The 19,628-nt window shown below is 46.6% G+C and overlaps 1 protein-coding gene across 11 annotated transcripts in view; it reads left to right on the top strand.

The window, feature by feature from the left end:
* The window catches only part of FRMD4A (FERM domain containing 4A), a 365,195-nt gene that overhangs the window by 270,451 nt on the left and 75,116 nt on the right, over positions 1-19,628 (top strand). For all 11 annotated transcript variants that reach the window (XM_050324260.1, XM_050324261.1, XM_050324262.1 and 8 more), the window contains 2 exons: positions 2,681-2,773; positions 15,510-15,594. In XM_050324260.1, the coding sequence (XP_050180217.1) occupies positions 2,681-2,773; positions 15,510-15,594 (178 nt within the window). The remainder of the gene's footprint in view (positions 1-2,680; positions 2,774-15,509; positions 15,595-19,628) is intronic.

Raw genomic sequence — 19,628 nt, 5'->3', positions numbered from 1 at the left:
CGTGTGTAACACCATCAGCTGCTGGTGGCTGCTACTTCGGTGATACAAATGGAACTGGACAGGTTCGGGATAGGATGTCAGGCTTAGTGTGGCTTTTGGTTGCTCTGACAGTGCTTTGTGCTGTGGCCTATGTGGTTAACTGCTCAGGTTGTCCTTTGGCTAGGAATGGGTGAGCACGACTAGTTTCAATCCTCATCTGTACTTCACAGCTAATTTCAGCCTTCCTGACTCCTGTTAAAAGAAACATAATAGCACTTCAGGACGAAAAAGAATAGGGAAAAGGACAGATTTTAAGAAGGGGGGATGCAGCAGGAAACGTAGACACCTCTAATATTTGGGTGCCCAGGCTGAAAATCTTTCAGTGGGGCTTATTTTCTGTCAGCCTGGAACATCAGTCTTCTAAAAACCAAATCTTGTTAAAGTACCTATCTGTGCTGAACAACAGAGAATGATGCAGGGTTCCTACAGTAGCACTGGGCAGCTGCATCCCAGCAGCAGAAATGATGGAAGGAGACCCCACTGTGCTGCATGCCCAGCTATGGAGCCTGCTTAGAGCCAGTTAGTCCCTACACCCAGCCCAGTTAGCAAGGCCATCCTCACCCTGATCCCAGTGCTGTCACAGTCTGGGCAGACTTCCCTCAGTCCATGAGCTGAAACAGAGACATAGGAAGAGACCAGTTGGGCTTGAAAATCTGCATGATATCACCCCTTCCCAGTAGGCAGGCTGCTGCTACCAAGTCTACGCCCTTAATACACAGTTCAAGCTTCCCCTTACCTTGAGGGAAAAGAAATTAAGAAAAAAACATGTAAAAACTTCATCTAGAGAAAAAAACTGTCTAAAAATTAAAATATCTTGGAAAGAAACACACAGGTGTCTGCAACAGGGGATAAAATAGGCTTTGATTCCTTTTGTACACCAAAAGATGCTCAGGATGAGTTTGAAAAGTCCCTGATTCCACATGTATCACTTGTACCAAAAGACTCAGTACTTTTGCAAAACAGATACAGAGGCTGCTTAAACTGAACACCTGACTTCTATATGGCAAAATCTGAGAACTCTTTTGTAGGTGTCTGATCCTGAACTCACGGCAGTGATGAGTGAAGCTCACCAGTGACTTTGAATTCGTTAGTGCAAAGCAGTGTGCTGGCTGAGGTGAGCCCACACAGTGTCCCAGATGGTCCCCAGGGCAGCCTGGAGCTGCCTGGGTGGGAAGGTCCCTGAGCTGCCCATCCATCCATCTTCTGCACCCATGTAAACCAGGGCAGCAGTACAGAAATTCCAACTGAACCCAGGTGATTCAAAACCTCCTGAAACTGCTGTTTTCCCCTTTATTTTTCTAGGAAAGGTGGAGCAGTGGAGATGTAAATCCAGTTAAATTGCTACAGAGCTGTCACTGCCTCCTTTCCAAAGGGGTTTCTCAGTTGCCCAAAGATCATGCTTCCTTCAAGGAGGAACAGGCAGACCCCTGTGAAAGCTGAGTGTGTTTGCTGACAGGGTACATTGCTAAGTCTTGTTGCAATTCTAGAAGTTAATTTAATGTAGGGTTTTTAAACCAAGCTCCTTTTTTTTGCCTTTTCTTTTTTTTTTCATTTACAGTGGAATGAAGAATTATTCTTGAGGATTAGCATGAGCTGGTGAATAGGCACTGGAATAAAGCTCAGGACATCTGAGTTGCATTTCCTGCTTTATTTGCTGCAAGATTCTCCCCCAAATCACTTCAATTCTCTCGCTCCTTGCTTGTCTAGACAGCAGAGCAAGGGCTGCCTCTCCCTCTGGGTGAAATCTGGTCTGGCTGAAATCAATAGCAAAAAGCTCACAGGATGCAGTCCTAGCATCACTGGAGGCAATGGCAAATTTCTGGCCAGATCCAGTGGGGCCTGAAGTTTACCCTAGGTATTTCCACAGTGCCTAATTTAACAGGGCCTTTATCTCGGTAGGGGAGTAAGATGCCCCTGTAATACAAATAACGGTATTTATAAAGTCCCTCTCACACACACACAGCACTCTACAACGTGGGGAACGTGACAAAGAACAGAGCTCCTGCCCAGGAAAGCTTCCAGCAGCAAGGCACGAATGGATAAATTACAGGAGAAAATAACGACGACAGGTACCATCTAGGCAAAAGAAAAGCAGCATGTGGTAATTGGAGCTGGAACGCTTCACAGAGCAGCTGTTTCTCAAGAGCTCTCTGAAGAAGGAAAAACGAGGGCTGGGCAAACCTAGAGAGGCTATTGCAGGCATGTGGGTGGTAAATAAACTGTCTCAGGCTGTAGAGTCAGGTTTAGCCTTGAGTGAAATACTGCAGGCGTCGTGGAAACTCTTAACCATAAGGATTTCCAATGAAAATCTTGACAGACTTTTAATGATACAACTGCTCCAGGGGCTTGCAATAAAAAGGTGAAGCTTATAACATTTTGGGCTGTCCTGCCTGCTCAGTGCTGCCAGCTTTCACCCTGACAGATTGAACTTTAGCAGTTCGATTCCCAGACTGAAGCGCTGCCAGGATGATATCGCCTCCGCTCCTCAAACATTTACTGTGTGTTTTTCAAATATCATGCAATAGTCAAGGGCAAATAGCAGGTGCTTCGGCTCGTATTTTGTAACACCTCAGACCTCATTGCCATGAGGAGTGAGAAACCTCTTTGGTGCCAGGCTCAAAACTGTCTCTTCTCTTGCCAGGGGACACTTGAACTGGCTTCAGCTGGACCGGCGGGTGCTGGAACATGACTTCCCCAAAAAGTCAGGACCGGTTGTTTTGTACTTTTGTGTCAGGTAAGTGCGTGATGGTGAGCCCTTCCCATAGGATACAGCAATGGACAACCTGTTCTCTGCAGACCAGGAAGTGAGGTTGTCAGTTTCTCACACTGTAGAAACACCTGTGGACGAACAAACGCTTCTGCAGAGGTTTCTTTTGAGCTGTCTTTGAAAACTCTTCTCACTCAAGTGTAAACAAGTAGAAGCCACACTAACGCCCAGAGCTGCCCGCAGAGAAATGTTGCATGAGGACAAGGTCAGATGTTATGTCTTTACACTTTTATTTGTGGGCTTTGAACTGGAAAGTCCAAGCTGGGTAGGGCTGAAGAACAAAGCTCTCTTTCTGCCAGGACAACCCATCTGAGCCAGCAACCTGGAGGGAAAACACTCGCTTCCTCACCGGCAAGCCACATTTCCTCTGGATTGTGCCCAGGGTGTGCGTTCTGTCAGGGACCAAATCAATCCCTGTACAGCTCTGTCATATTCACCTTCTGAACTCACAAATAGCAAATTATGGCACTTTATGGCAGCCAGTTGGCTTCCACATGGCTGGATCAGACTAGAAAGGTTTTAACGAAGATTATTGTAGTTTGGGAGCTTCAAACTTCATCTGGGATTTTTACAAGGAACCGTTAGTGCTTGGAAGCTGCTGGAAGCTGCCAGTGCTCTTGTGTACACAGTGCCTTTGCCTCCAAGGGAGATATTTTCTGAGAAGACAAATTTGCTCTTGCAGCTTTGAAACGCCCAGAGAGAGGCCTGGGGCTGAGATGGCATATGTACAAAATTAAGTTGAGGTTTTTGACTTACTTTTAATGGATAGCTCATGTCTAGAACTAGCCAGTGCAGCATTACCATGTCTTTTTCTGTTAGGCTTTCCGCTCCAGTGTTATATTACATCTGACATCACTCTCATTCATTCCATAGTGCCCACAAAAAATGAAGACCTACTTTTGAGTTTCTTCCCCTGAGTGAAGCCTTTTTTTAACTTGCATAGTGATTGTCATTCGTTTAACTTCCATTACAAGGGGGGGTTCTCAAGAGAAGAGACTCTTTGTTCTGTTATGTCCCCATGTTTAGTGGTGGACGGCCCCATGAGTCCAGAATTTGCCTGCTGTCTCTCAAGAGAAAAGTTTAGTCTACATTTTGAGTGCTTCAAACCGTAAGGGTAGATCAGAGCTGAACAGCTCCAGTGTGTAAGATCCAGATCCACCTGTGCCTAAAATTAATAAAATTGTTGATGCTCTTAAGTACACATCAACTCTGTTATCAAACATCTTGTCTAGGGGCCAAATTAAGGAGTCTGTGCTAGGACAGGGATCCCATGGAAAGCAGGGAAAGCTCTGGCTGAGCAAGAGCTAAGTGCAGGTTTTAGGAGTGGAACTGTTAAATGTGTGAAAGCCGGTGCTACTGAGCCGCTCTCATATTCATTTCAAAGACCACTCAACAAGCATAAATATTGCCATCTGTATTGTTTTATGAAAGTTGGCAGCACAGTGGAGACCAGTCATTCTATCAGGATCGTAGCCAAGAGACATCCTAGGATATGGATCCATGTAACAGTTAGTGAATGAGTGACCCCTCCTGTTCTGGAATTGCAATCCACAGGGGAAAAAACACAGCATTCGGTGTCTGAAAAGTGTGTGTGTGAAAACCAGACTGATTGTGGACTTTTATTGGGGGCAGTAATGAGTGGATTGTCACACTGAGTTATGATTTGGATTGGAGTGGAAGGCCAGATGCTTCAAGAGTTAGGAATAGGCATTAACTTACCATGGCTTTTCTACTGCTTATTTCCCCTGTGGATGTCAGCCGCTGGCAGAAGTTGAAAAAGTTTCTCAGCACATAAAGGGTTCCCATGTTCATCCCCAGATCTGATCTGAGCAGAAGGCAATTGAAGAAACCAACTCCAGCCAGATGGCTGAAGTTGGAAAGGCCCCACATATCTGTTACCCAGTGGTTTCAGTTCTGGCTTGGGAACAAAAGCAAGGGCTGACAGAAAGGTTGTGAAGAGACCCACCCATAGATGGGGTTTTATTTTCATAATCTGGGGGATGAGTGGCAGTTTGAAAAGACATCCATAAACATACCATAAACAGAATGCTCCCTCTCCCATGCTGCCCTCATCTGGAAAGCAGAGATAATTAGTGCTGTGCCATACCTAATGACAGATGTGTTCATTTTTAAGGGACTGGGTGCCCATAACACCTACCATGTTATTGATAAAGGCTTGCCTGTGCTTGCAGATACCTTCTTGCATTACCCCTCCCAAGCATTGCAGATGACAAAGCTTAGATTGGTGCAGGGCATCCTAACTGGGGAGACAGTAATACAAGTAACTGGATGTGCCAGATGCTCATGACACAGAAGTCTGTTTTCTGCGTCGGGATTTAGTAATGGTGTGGGGTTTTCCCTCTAGTCGAAGTAAATGTACAATTCAATCACACTGTGTAGCTACTGAAGAGATGAAGCCTCAGGCAAGAACAGTGAATGGTAGTTTGTGAAGAGGAGAAGCTACATTTTCACCTTTTTTATGTGAACATCAGATTGTTTTTACCCTCAACACTCCTGCAGCAATGTTGATGGGCAGCATGCCCGCAAAAGATGCCATAGATTTTAGCTTGCTCTAAAAGTACATTTAAAGGGAAGCCTGACTTCTTAAGAAAAGGCTTCTTGGAAGAACCGTGCTGAAAATAGGAAGTTTCACAAGCTTTGCAGTGTGAAACTCTCCTCCCTTTTTTAAATCTCTGCAGCACTGCTGAAGCTTTGTCTTTTGACACACATTTCCTTGGGGTTTGACATTGTTGAACACTGATCTCCAGTGTCTTTACTCTCTTCCGTAATCAAAGGCCAAAAATTTCACAGCACTGTGTCAAAGAAGGAGGATTTTAGAAGGATGTTTTTAGCATTACTTTGTAAGAAATTGCTTCTGCCCTTGTACATTTACACAGCTACTGAAGCCTTCCTGTCTTCAGGTTGTCATCTAGTGCTTCTCTAGAAGCTTTCCACTGAGAATAACAGAAATCTAGGAAGCAATCAAAACTCTTGGGCAGCTGTGAACTGCCCCATGGCTATTGTGCAACATTATTTTATAAAACTCTGATAATATCTGTTTACATAGCTCTAAAGCCACAGGGAAAGCAAGAGGGAGTGCTATGTGTCATGCAGGGGAGGTGGGATGTCTGGCAACTGGATAGGAGTGATATTAGTTCTCATCTTAGAATTAGCTTCCCTGGATGGCTTCCGATAACCCTGGTCACTTGGCTGTTGGTGAAATTCGTTCCCTGCCTTGGAGGGTTTACAATGCAGGTAAGCCAAGTCAGATGAGAGTCACTGTTGAAGTCCAGGGGAAGCGAAGGATGGGGATAAAGGAAAGAGGGATTGCTTGGTTAGAGTTGTTTTGAGACCAGAAGAGAACAGAGGGTGTGGTAAAGGGCAGGGACCTAAGTGTGGAGACTCAGGTGTCAAAGAGGTCAGAGGTAAACAGAGCTAGCAGGGCTTCAGATAAAAGTTGTTATACTTTAGGCAGGGAAGGAAGCATTTTGCTCAGTCACACATACAGAAGGAGGGCAAAGTTACTCCCTTTGTGTAGAACTTCGAGGTGAGAGAGGACCAAAGCACAGACATGATGTTTGTTCATGGAAAGCAAAGTTGGCCAGGCTTTGCAATGAGTTCTCATCCTCAAACAATGGCCTTGTGAGATTAGCGATCCTTAGAAAGGGAACCACCAGCATGGGTCTGATTTCTTTATCTTCTGGGTGTTTGTCATGCTGTTAATTTATATGAACAAACTTAGCAAATAAAATTCACTCCACTGGTGGATCTTTTCCCAGGAATGAATATATTTGTTCTCAGGGTAGCTCCACCAGCTAAAGAGGGACAGCTCACTGCAGAAGTCGTCACACTAAATCAGAATATCTCTCACATGGAAAGGCTTTTCTTTCAGAACGGCATGGAACAAAATGAGAAATAAATCCTCAATACTCAAATACACTGTGGGGCAGAGTCTGTATCTATGGCCCAGCAGTATTCCCACAAAGGAATGCCTGTGTTCAGCAACATCTGGCATGTGTTCATACACACTGGCTAGGCTGCAGTCAGCATGGGAGCTGTGGGGGCTCAGGACTCTCAATATCAAGGCCAGAGATTTTGCCAGGTTACCACAGTTACTGGAGAACAAAGTGGCCCTAAATAAGAGACCAGCACTAAAACACAGAGTGCAAAGCTCGTGGGTGTCATTGCTCCCTTTAACCTGACGGGACACAGCTCTGTGTGCAGCAGCAGTGGTGCAGGTCCGAGGCAGGTGGGACTGATGTCTGAAATGAGACTTGCCACATCAAACCTGAGATGTTTACCTGGCAGACAGCTCTGTGTCAGGGCTAATTAGTGCAGCTTCCCTGTGAAACCACAGGAAAGAAATAGGCACTTTTCAGGAACAACTCATCTGACTTATTTGAGATGACTTCTTTGGAATTCGACAAGTTGCAGGCTAAAATACCTGTGTCTCTTCTCTGACCTCAGACGCCTGCTCAGACGCCTGCATTTACATCGTAGCTACCTCTTTTCACCTGATGAATCCCTCTGTGTGCATCAAGGGCAGTCTATAAATTTAAAATTATTATTTCAAGCAGGTTGGCACAGTCAGGGTTGAGGAAGCATTTCCCATCTACAAGGTTTTGCCTGACTACCTAAATGGAATTGGACCAGATTTCAGCTGTTAATGAGGCCTTACACTATTTTAGTCTTTCAACCCTCCTTTGTAGACAGTCTTTAAACCTGTGTTCCATTAGAAAAGGACTAATGCTAAAAATGAAAGAAGCAAAAAACCATTTGGAAACAGGTGACCCGGGAAGGAAGAGAAACAGTGGTTGTTCGCAGGACTAGACAGACCTTAGAACTTGTCATTGATATGTACTGCTGCCTCTAACACAGCCCAATCACATGTGTGGGGTGCAGATTCATAGCATCCTGCTCTGAACTTCCCTGACTAACTCACGTGGAAATCCCAGCACACCACGGCTGTGGTGCCATTCACATCCACTCAGCTTTGCTTCTCTCCAAGAAATCAGATTAGAGGGTGGTGATGACAGCAGCCTGACATGGCAGGAAGAGCTGAATAGAACCACACAAGATTAACCAGAGCGATTTATTTGTCTCGCATGTGATGGGCTGTGTTTCTCCATCCACAGTTTTCCTCGTTAGAGAGGGAGGGGTATGTGGGGCTCCAATCCTTTGCTCCAGGCAGGGAATGAGGAATTGTGAGCTCCTGTCCCTCCCCTCCACGGACGGAGAAGGAGCAGACTCTTTCTGCCACATGGTGTGAGATGGGTTTACAGGAACTGGGGAGAGACGTACAGGGAAATTATCAAATACATCAAATTTACAGTCAGAAGAGAAGGAGATAAGTGGCAGGATTTGCTGTCACCCAAGGCTTCATTACACCTGTTAGCACCTTGGAGAAGTTGGTGGGGGAAAATAACATAAACACAAATTGCTCTGCTCCTCTGCTCTTCCCTGGTCAGCTGCAGATCCCTCTGCACAAGGAACTGCAAGAAGAGTAGTGCTGTACCCCAATTTGCCTTGGAGCTTGATCATCCCAGGAGAGTTCAGGGAACTGACCTGAGATTTTTCAGCACCTTGGGGGGCTCCATCCTCATTCTCATGGCTATCTGTCTCTTCCCAGAGCTCCTTTCAGCTGTGCTATCTCACTCACCTGCTATCCGTGCCAGTACTGAGCCAGAAATTCCCTGCACCAGGGAATTTATGCTACATATAAGAGGAGACAAATGCTCACATTGTAGCTCTATATGCCCATGCACTGCGCTCGGGTGCTGTAGAAATAACAGCAAAAACCAGAATATTAAACCCGCATGATCAACCCAGTCCAACCAAGCTGCTCTCAGGGGTTTCTGTGAGCTGCTCTGTCTATAAAGTCCGTGCCGCAACCCAGATCTCTTTGCACAGCATGTGTTTCGCTGGTTGGTGAGCACCAGCTGTGTGTACGCTAAGCGGGAAGATCCCAAGAGCCGGCAGCCTTGCACACCCCCTCCTCCCAGCCTGCCACAGTGTATAAATACAGCCGCCCAGACCTTGTTTGTGCTGGAAGACAAGGCTCCCCACAGACAATTTATTGCAGCCTTCCCAGGGTGGCCCCCTGCTCTGTTCACCCGGGGGGGAAAGGTGTAATAAATTGCCTGCGGGGAGGCTTTGCTCCTCAGAGTCTCTTTAGAGATATGAGAAACTTCTGTCCAGTTGGAAGATTTACTTGTGTGAAAACCGACCTTTGCTTGAGGAAGGGAACTAATGGGGCTCTGCTACTTAGCACGCAGCTCTGAGCTAAGCCATCCATTACACACACATCTTAATAGCAGTCTGGCTCTTGAGTCCCATAACATTATTTCTGTTTTCTGCTTAACTAGGAATATATTTGTATAAGTGAGCCGTGTTGAGAGAAGGGGATAAGTTGTTTTGCCTTTCCGTTCAGCCACCCCGGGTGGAAGAAAAAGCAGCATTCTGAAAATTTGTTGTTTTGAGCCACACTTTGAACGTGTTGATGCTGGCAGCATTGTCTTGTCGAATTTTGGGAAGCATTTAGACAGCATGATAGGTACGACGCAGAAATGATGGATGCTGTCAGTGTGGGATTTGTACCTAATTTGGATCAAGCAGCAATAGCTGTGTCAGTGCCTACACACAGCTACTCTGACTGGGTCAAAGTCACGCAGACATTGTTTCCATTTCCATTGCAATTTCTGTGTTTGTACCTTACACCAGAGGGTGTGATATTCTGTCATCAGTGGAGCAACAGAAAGGTCTGCCGTGATTTAGGGGTCCCATCACCAGGACATTGAACAAGGGGTAGAGTCACTGAGTAAGTAAAACTTGTACCACCTTACACAGTAAATCATACCTTTGTGTGCTGGTGACAGCACATGGAACGTATGGAGGGATTTCTATTCCTAAAATGGTCCAAAATCCTCCAATGAAAGATGTTCTCTAGATACTGAAAGATGGTGGTGTGCCAGACAGTGCACCCAGAAAGTTACCTCTAATAGACAAGATGTGACTCTTAGCAAGGACCAAAGAGCAGAAAAGGGCTGTGCTGATGCTCAGGAGATTGAGGGGCAATGCCCCTGGTGACTGAGGGAGAGGAGGGGAGGAAGGCAGTGTCCTGCTGTGATCCAGTCGCTGTTCTCACCTCCTGCTTGGGACAGATGCTCACATCACTCCCAGCCAGAGGAGCTGCAGCAGTTTTTGTACATAAATTAACACATCTTTTTGTACAAAAATGCACCTCTCTTGCAAGCCAAGCTAAACTCGATGGGGTATTGCCATGGTGGAGTGATTTGCAGACTACCTTGAGCTGGGTTGCTGCTTTTACAGCAGGTCTGGTTCCCCACGTGGGGCAGGGGCAGTGGACTGGCTGCACTGAGGTCAATGCCTTTGCTTGATGCTGAAACCAAACATCAGCAAGAAACATACCTGCATTTACCACCTTGATTCCTTCCCTTCTCTGTGTTGATATTGGAGCACTTTGTAGTTTGCAAAGACTCCCAGGACATACAGCCTGGAAGACACAATGAGAGTTAGTCCCTATATATTCCAAAGTACATCCCTAAGTATTTTTTACATGGAGAAGATGATGCATAGGAATGAGCCAAATATCCCCAAAACACATGGGTTTCCAGAGGTTCAATGGGCCAACATCTTAGAAACACTAAGAAAAAAGGATTGGCAGTGGGTAAAGGTGCAGGCAGCTTCATAGTACAGCAGAGCTGATGGGAAAGAGAACAGGCTCAAGTTAAACAATATTCACATCTTTTTATTTTGTTAGCAGCAATTCCCTGTATTTCTGGAATCACATTCACCTCCAGTTTTGAGGTTTCCCTGCACTGAAATCAAAGTTGACACAGGCCTCTCTTGCTGAATCCTGTCCCCTGCATACTGATCCCATGGGCTGGGCACGGAGGAGCCTGAGCAAGGCACAGGCACAGGGAACAGGACACGGCATCCAAACCAAAATGAATGCAGAACGGGAGGTAAATGGCGCTTTTTAGCTGATTTTCATTCCTGACTGATTACTTAACAGGCCAACTACTTAGCATGAGCATTGTCTGCTTTAAGTGTCAGCGCATAAAAGTGTGCCCCCATGACTATTAGCAAACAGAGATGGAACATAAAAGCTGCTGCACAGCCTGTGCTGCTTAGAATAGACATTTAGCACGAGACACTGGACATAATGACATGTGCATTTAAGTCCATTATACCAATGCATGTGATTTTTCTTTTCCTGGTTAGCAAATGGCCTCATATGTTTCAAATTGTCCTCTGAGGTTCTGAGTGACGTGGTGAGGGATAATGAGCCAGACTCCAGGATGGATGAGGCAGAAAGGGGGTGTTCTCCTTTACCCACTGCTTTGTAATAATGAAATAAGGGGCAGTCCACTGACAGAGCCACCAAGCTCTGCTGACAGAGCATCCCAACCAGATTGGAGTCAGCTAGCTGGAAAAGATGTGGATAGAAGTCTTTTGGACTAGCTGGTTCCCACCAGAGTCAAGCTTCACAAGAAGTAGGGTGATATCACTGCCCCAGGACAGATATATACCTGAAATAGATAAGATATCCATTTGCTGTGGTCATGTTTTGACATATCATTGTGTTGAAGATCACAGAGAAATATTTTTACTATTTGGCAGGTTCTGCTTGGAAGTAAACACATGGGCTTGTGCTCTCGAATGCTATGACAATCTTATCTGCTCAGTAAGCAACTCGGCTGCTCAGAGGCTGGTCCCTGCTGGGTGATAGATGGCCAAGTTCAGGCTGGTGGGATATGTCCAGAGCTGTGTGTTAGAGCCGACGCTAAACGGTTTTTGTTTGAGTGTTTCTTCTGGTGTGTGGAAATTGGAAGTGCTGCTCCGTTCTGCTCTCACTGTCAACACAGGCACCCTACCAGCTCAGGTGCTTGGCAGTCCTGAGGTCTCCCCTCCCCACCACAAGGATGAAGCACTAGTGTTCAAACACCTTCCCAACACTGCTAAATTTGCCCATCTGCACACACACACGAGACCAGCAGCAGCAGTCAGGGATTCTCCATCTCCTGAAGAACCAGTAATCAAACTGGTGAGCCCAGGACCCAGTCAGGTATTTCTCTGAGCCACAAGTCAGAGGTGGGTGGGCCTGTGTGTTATGCAAGGGAGAAGTTACGGTGATACCAGTTTCCCATCACCCAAGGAGCAGGAGTTTCCACAGGCACCACTGTGAGTCTGTGCTTGGCTGGTTACGATGGGAATTGCCATTCATCATGGCATGAGGGGGCTTAAGCTGTCTCAGAGCACACTGTCAGTTAACCAACTCTTAATAGAGAGCAATCTGATCAGTACAAGACACGTCCTCGCAGCTAAAAAGCCTTAAATGTTTCAGATGCAGCAGCCTCTGAAGTCTTCCAAGACACCTTCTGCAGTACTCATTATTATTTCCCTGCTGTTGAGAGGGAGCAGCCAATGTAGGCACTTTGTGTTCATTAACCAGTGTAATATTCACTGGTCTATTTAATTAATGCTTAGAAAATGTACTTGATGAATTATAAGTTACTGGGCCAGGGGAGGGAGGGGGAATGCAGAAATAGATTAACGTTGGCTGATCTTTTAAACTTCATCCAAAATTATTTCTTTGGTTTTTACACTCAGCAAGCCTCGTGGGGTGTCCCCCCTTCCTACACACAGCTAATTTCTCACAGGCACAGTTGCTGACTATCAAGGAACCTCTTGTAGGAGCTGCTGAAGGCAAAGCTGTTTGCCGGGTGTATTGCAAGAGATGTGGGTAGTGGAGCAGAGGTGTTGGGCACATTCTACTGCCTCTTTCTCTATCCAGCCCATCCATTATATCCTGGACACATCAGCTTCACACCACATGGAGGAATGATTCTCTCAGGGGAGTCCTCAACAGAAATCTGAGAGTTGCCCCTCAAAACTGATGGGTTTGAGGCATGCATAAGAAAGGGCTCATAAGCCTAACAGGCAGAACAGACAGAATGGGGCAGAGGAGGGAGCGGTATTTTCTGAACACAGCACAACAGCCCAAGCAGCTAAACGATTTTCAGAAGGTCACAAAGGAAACGTGTGTCCGGGCTGGGAATTTAACCCAGATTTTTGTGCTTAGTTCATTGCCTTAGCAGCTGGATGCTTCTGCCTGCCTTGTCACTGACACTAGTCATTGTAAAGTGTTCCTTCACAGTATTTGGAAAAGGTGGTAAGAGAAGGAGATCTGACAGAGATTCACCATCAGTGAGGGGAAAGAAAGTGTCTTTCCTCTTTGTGTTGTTACAGCACCAACTGTGAATTCAGGGAAGTCTACTCCAGCTCGGGTTTTCTGAGCTTGCCACACAGAAAATCCCACAAGTTTCCTTTGCAAATCTCTTTTCTTTTAAGTAGCACCAATTTCCTGGTGCACACGTTTTGCATTTGCCCGGGTGCATGTGTGAGAGCCAGTAGCTCCCCAGCTCGCTCTCCACCCTGGAGATCGCTTGAGAATTGGGTTTTCTTTGCGAGGATGAAGCATCATGTGCAGGCTCTGTGCTCCGAGAGGCTCAATTTTGTACAGAAAATGATCTGTGTAGGTGTCCGTGTGGAAAGCCTTGGGAATGCTCCTTGCAGCCTTAAGAAATGCAATACTGCCCTCTAGTGATGGTGAGGATGGTCTGGTCTGAGCTGGCGAAATAAAAAGCGTTTTGGCTAACCTTCCTTGGGATTCAAAATGGAATAAATGTTCCTGTTTCTCTTCTGACCTTGGAATTAAGGATCCTGCCGTCATAACTCGGAGAGCACTGGCAGTGGTGATAAGCAGGGAAGGTTGTTCAAGAATCATAGAATGTGTATAATTAGCATTATTCTCCATGCATTCAGCAGATGGAAAGCCAGCTGCACTCACAGAGCAGATCTAGCAAGAAGGTTCCTTTTTTAATGCAAAATTTTTTTGCATTTCTAAAGCCAAGTATATCTTTATTTGGAAATAAAAAGAAAAAGGAGAGAGAGGCAGTTTCAAGAACAGGAGGTGAAACACTGTGGAAACCAGAAAAAAATAAGAAAAAGTCTAATCTTTGTGTTTCATCATCCATATATTCAGATGTTGTGAGTTTGGGGGGGTTGGGGGTTTGGTTTTTTGGGGTTTTTTTGGTTGGTTAGTTGGGTTTGGGGGGGGGTTGATTCAAGTTTTATTTTTATTTCTTGTTTGAACTCTTCTGCGATGGAGAGAGAAGGAGGGATAATACAGAAGCCCTTCAGCAGATGAATAAAATGTTTCTCTCACTCTAGTAAGCAAGGAGTCGGTTCTGTCAGGAAATAGAGTATTTTGAGTACCCTTCAGAGGACACTCAGGAGCACTAGAAAGCCTTGACCTTTGCCCCTAAGAAGGTGACATTTAAGGCCCTTGTTTCTGCAAATAGCTCAGTGTGGACAATCCCTCCAGTGCTTGTGTGAAGCCCCAGGAGCATCCACAGGTCTCTCGGCTCCGCTCCCAGACAGCGGGGTCAGGGAATGAGGTTTCTCTGTAACTGGACCCCGCATGTCAGCCCAGATTCCTAAGGAATTTGGTTATTTTAAAGTCCCTGATGCAGACATCATTTCCCTGGCACCTTCTCCATTCTAATTGCCTCTGACAAGGCACGATAGAACTGGAATTTATGTAAGGAGCATCGCTGTCACTGCACTGCAACTTAAAGATCACTACAAAACAGCATAGGCAGACAGAGCTATTTATTTTTCCTTACTTAAGACACTCAGTGAATGCAAAATTCACCTCCATCATTCACCAAACCTAGCCTGCTTTCTCTTGTACTACAGGAACACACAGCATACCTGTATATAATGATCAGTCATCAATGCTGACAGTATCCTGAGCTTTTTTTCCCTCAGAAGTTCACAAGGCAGAATTAAGGGCTGGAGCCAGTTCAAGCCAGTGGCAAAACTCTCACACACAGAGTTCACTGCCGAAGGATCAGACCTTCCAAGCAGGCAGGACATGGAGTACTGAATAAATGCATACATATCGTGGGCTTTCAGCATAATTGTAAATATTTTGGGCAATCAGCCAATGCAAGAGAGTGGGGTTTTCTGACACGGAGGGTTTGGGCTTTCTCCTGAGTTCTGAGTAGTCATATCAGCTCCAAAAAAAGTAGATTATTATAATTTCCTTTCATCCCTAGCATTGTTACTCATAGTAGTGGTGAATTGTGAAAGGTTAGTAACTACTGCTCACTCAGTGACCATAGCTACAAAATGTAAAGAAGCCTTTATAAAATTTGCCTTATGCAGAGCAGAAGGCAACAGGAAAGGAACCCAGAAGTGCATTTCTGTCAGTGAATGTTTTACAAGATGCAGGTTAACAGCACAGAAATGGATGGTTATGATGGGTGAAGGAGTGAAGCAGAAATGCCAAAATGTGATGGCGAACGAAGGGGAAGCTTACAGGTAAACAGAATAAAGGATTATTTTGAGCCTAAAAACAAAACAAAGGGTTATTTAGAAACCAAATCATCCCCTTGATGATTTAGTTCCTTTGGTATGGCTGGGGTGGTGGTGACTGATCACGTCCTGGAGCATGCACAAGCCTCCTTCACCACCCCATAGCAAAGGGAAAAGAGTTCATTTTTAATACACTCATCATGACTCAGTTGACCACATTTTTCAATGTAATAAGTGCATTTCCATTTTTTTGCCTTAGTTCTCCCTCATTCCTAACCCCTCTTGCTTTCCCTTTCAGGTTCTACATTGAAAGCATCTCCTATCTGAAGGACAATGCCACCATCGAGCTGTTTTTCTTGAACGCCAAGTCCTGCATCTACAAGGTAAGGACTCAGGGAGCTCTGTGCGGCATTGACATGGGCTGAGACAACTGGGTCTGCATTTTCTGTCCAAAAATTCACACCTGGACTTCAAGATACAACCTTCTCCTCTTCCTCCTCACAGCCTCCTTCACTCCTCTGCCTCCAGCCTCCCCAGCGCTTTGGCAGCAGCTTCCCTGTCAGAGGGAGGTTCTGTGAGAAAACCACTCCTGAAAGTAATTCTTGTGGCTAGCAGGAGGGAATTTGCAGTGCTAAAATTATAAACTGGCTTGTATTTAGAAAGAAAGGTCTGGCTTTGTGTTGAAAACCCGCTCTAGTAGGGTCAGTGGATGTCGTGAGGGTTTCCCGCCCGGAGGGGGCGGCAGAGCGGCATGGGCGCCATATTCTGGGCCGGGCCATGGGGTTTGTGTGAGGGGGAAGAGCCCGTGAGAGGGAGAGATGGAATATCCTGGCTTGGAAAGAACCCACGAGGATCGTCGAGTCCAGCTCCTGGTGCTCTTTGTGACAACCCCAAAAATCGCACCATGCGCCTGAGAACATTGTCCAAAACGCACCTTGAAATCTGGCAGGCCTGACGCCACGACCACTTCCCTGCGGAGCCTGTTCCAGTGCCCAACCACCCTCTGGGTGAAGAACGTCTTCCTAATATCCCACTAAACCTCCCCTGACACAGCTTCATGCCATTGCCTCGGGTCCTGTCTCTGGTCACCAGAGCGAAGAGATCTGTGCCTGCCCCTCCACTGTCCCTCGTGAGGAAGCTGCAGACCACCATGAGGTGCCCCCTCAGTCTTCTCCAGGCTGAACAAGCCAAGTGACCCGAAGTTTGTGGGACAGCAGGAGTCTGTGGGTGTATGTGTGAGTGGGTTGAGGGTGCCTGTTGGTATGCACTGAAGGATCACCTTTCACAGAAACAAGCCATGCACTGAGAAATATTTTTTTTTCTATCAGGAATAGCCCTCCCTGGTAGGCTAATGAAACACCAGCCTGCTGTCCCTGGCACTGTAGCTCAGAGATAAGGGCATCCTGGCACAGCCTCCATGCAGAGCAGTAAAGCTGATCCCCCAGATACCACAAGCCAAACATACACATGAAAGACCTGGGTGCAGAGAATCAACCAGCCCCAGACCACGCTGAGGTGGAGGCTGGCAGTGTGCAGACTTAGCCAGGTGGGCTGGACGTCTGGGGACTGGGAGAGGTTTTCCAGCAGCTGGGATTCCCTGGGAGGATCCCTCCTACCTCCCTGTGTGCTGGCAGAGGCCATTCCTGATGACTCACATCATCTGCCAGGGAGGAAGCAGTAGGAAAAGACAACTGTAGTCAGAGAGCAATTTTACTGCTATCCCACAACTCAGCACATTTGTGACCTGCTAAGCTAAATAGCTTACACGGAACCCAGAGCCTTGCTTGACATCTACGTGCCCTAAAATGTAGGGACTAGCTTTGCATCTTCTACAATGCAGAGCAGAAGCCAGCAAATGCCTGTTTTCCTGTGCCCAGGAACCAGGCAGGGCTGCTGAGCTGAGCTGTGCAGCGCTTTGCTCTCTGGCAAGGCTGCAATTAGACGTGCTTAGTCAGCCCTCTTCAGCAACAAGCTCAGTGAGCATCACATCTTGGTTCCTGGGGAAAGTTCCTTTTTGAAGTATTGCCAGGAAGAGCTTACACTGTTGTTCTTTTTTTGGAAAAAGCTTAATAATAAGAAGAGAGGAAAAGAAATAAAGAAAAAAAAAGTGCCTACAGATCTAGGTTGGTCTATTTTAGTCTGACCTCTCCTGAAACAATTACTTTGCACATTCAAGCTGACTGTCATCTCTATCCACAAATAGCCCTACTGAATGCCCCGTCTCCCATGAGGATCCTTCCCAATTTGACTTCCAACCACAGCAAGCCATGCTGTGCTGTTAAAAAAGGCGCTGAATTTGAAAGTTGGGTGCAAAGTGTCTGCTAAGACTCAGGGCAAGCACTCAGCCAGCATGCCTGGAGGACTCCTGTAGCTGTAGAAAGAGGGATTCAGTGTTTAAGCACAGCCAGTGCATCTTGTTCCTGCAGCTAGCAGGTGGTGTTGCATGCTCACAAACCTCGAAAGATTCCTTGTTGCACCAAAAGTTTCCTTGTTGGACTTCCCATAAATACCTCCACCTCTGGTTCCGCTAGAGCCCAAAAAGACCATACTGTGTATGTAATAAGTGTAGTTCCTAACGTTTTGCTAGAACCTCAGACCTTCCCCCTGTTGATTCTCCAGACAGACGTCCTCAAACGTCCCTATACACAGAGCTGCTCGGGCTGGGAAAGAATAAAACTGAGGCCTGTTTAGTTTGGGGCTGCTGGTCACTGGGTTGCCGGCTGGCTCTGTGTTAGGGGCTGCACTCCTCTGGCTGTGCCCACCACTCCCCCTCAATCACCCTGTTGTGCAATGAGACATTCACGAACCCACACATCCAAACCCTCGCACAGGACCAGCAAGATACTGTTGCCCAGAAAGGCCAAGCCACATTTGTACTACCAAATAAGACAGGGCTTGGCATCAGACGCTGTCCCTTCATCAGTCAGGCTGTTTAATTACTGGCACGTTCTGGCGGGGGTTTTGGCATGTGCCAGCAAGCTCTGTCCCAGGCGTTGCTTTGACACCTGCACAAGGATGTGCACCTGTTCCCAATAGGCAACACAGTGGTGGAAACCCCATCTGGGACTGGGGGAGGGAGGAATAGTGTTTAGTCATGAGCTGTGCTGCACCCATGCACCCTTGGGGCCAGAGAACGGGCTCTGGCCCATCTCATCTACTAGTATAGACTTGCCATAGCATCGACACGTGGTTGCAGAGGCTGGTTGGTCCATGCCATGCCTGGTGCATCTTGATGGGAGGGAGAACAGGCTCTGGCTCCGCTCTGCATCGCCCCTTGCTGTGGGATGTGCCCACACAGCCTGCAGCTGAATCGACCTCTTGCACCCGCCGCTTCCCTTGGCACAAGGTTCATCCTTGGTGCAGGTGCCTGTGTGAGTCAGGCAGTTCAGCTGAAAGGGGAAAGGTGTGTTTATCGCCCGCAGCAGAGCTGCTCTTCGCTCCCCAAGGAGCTGTTATGAAAGGGGTGAAGAAATCACTTATTTTAAAAAGCTGGCACTGGTGAAAGCCAAGGACACCTGGATCTTACCCTGTGTTTTGTTCCCTTTGTTTGTGATTTTGCCAGAGACAAGCCAATGCAGCAATTGTGGCTTGTAAATGAGGTGTGGCCGTGACTTGGCTGGAGCGTGGATCACAGCAGTGATCTATATTTAGATCACTCATTTCTTGCCAGATGAAGTAAAACATTAAAAACAGAAGCTTAAATAAATACAACAGAAAAACCACCATGGGAGTGAGTTGAGCAGTGACCCAGTTTACCGGGACATCTTCATGGGAGACAATGTAAGGGTTCTGGTTGCAGAATAGAGATCTAAACAGTATCTCAGTAAGAGCCCATTAGCTTCCCAAAAGCAGGGAGCAGAGATTCAGGAAGAGCAAACTTGGCCACAAGATTAATGCTCATACCATCCATCCCAAGCATCCTTGATGCCAGGTCTGCATCCCAAGCATTCAGACAGAGCAGTGCCTGGACCCCTTGGTTCTGTGACTGCCATCTCAGGCACAACAGAAGCATCCCGAGAGGTGTTCGATGGGACCATCAGTGTCCTTCATGTGACCATGGTGTCCAAGCAAAACCCTGCAGGATTGCTTTCATCATGGGTGAGATCTTATAGAATGGAGCAGGGAAGATCAATCAAAAGATTTGCTGTCACAGCTCATTCTCAAAGCACACCCAGCTCCAGTGCTTGTGGGGATGAAAGGGCCAAATCCAAAGCTCCCATCTTGCACACGGGAATATGGCTCCTTTTCCTTTGAGTTTACCCTGGGCAAGGGCCAGAGTTTGTGGGTGGCTTTGACACAACTTCAGTGAAGACAGGTTTTTTTTTCCTTGCTTTTGTGAGCCAAGGACAAAGCTATGTACCCTTGAAGCACATTTGGGGACAAAAAAAGGGGACATCTGGGGGCAAAAAACTGTATT

Source organism: Myiozetetes cayanensis, unplaced genomic scaffold (assembly GCF_022539395.1).
Source record: "Myiozetetes cayanensis isolate MyiCay16 unplaced genomic scaffold, myiCay2020 scf3, whole genome shotgun sequence".
Lineage (NCBI taxonomy): Eukaryota > Metazoa > Chordata > Aves > Passeriformes > Tyrannidae > Myiozetetes > Myiozetetes cayanensis.
The sequence above is the reverse complement of the archived record's forward strand: the minus strand, read 5'-3'. Positions and strand labels throughout refer to the sequence as shown.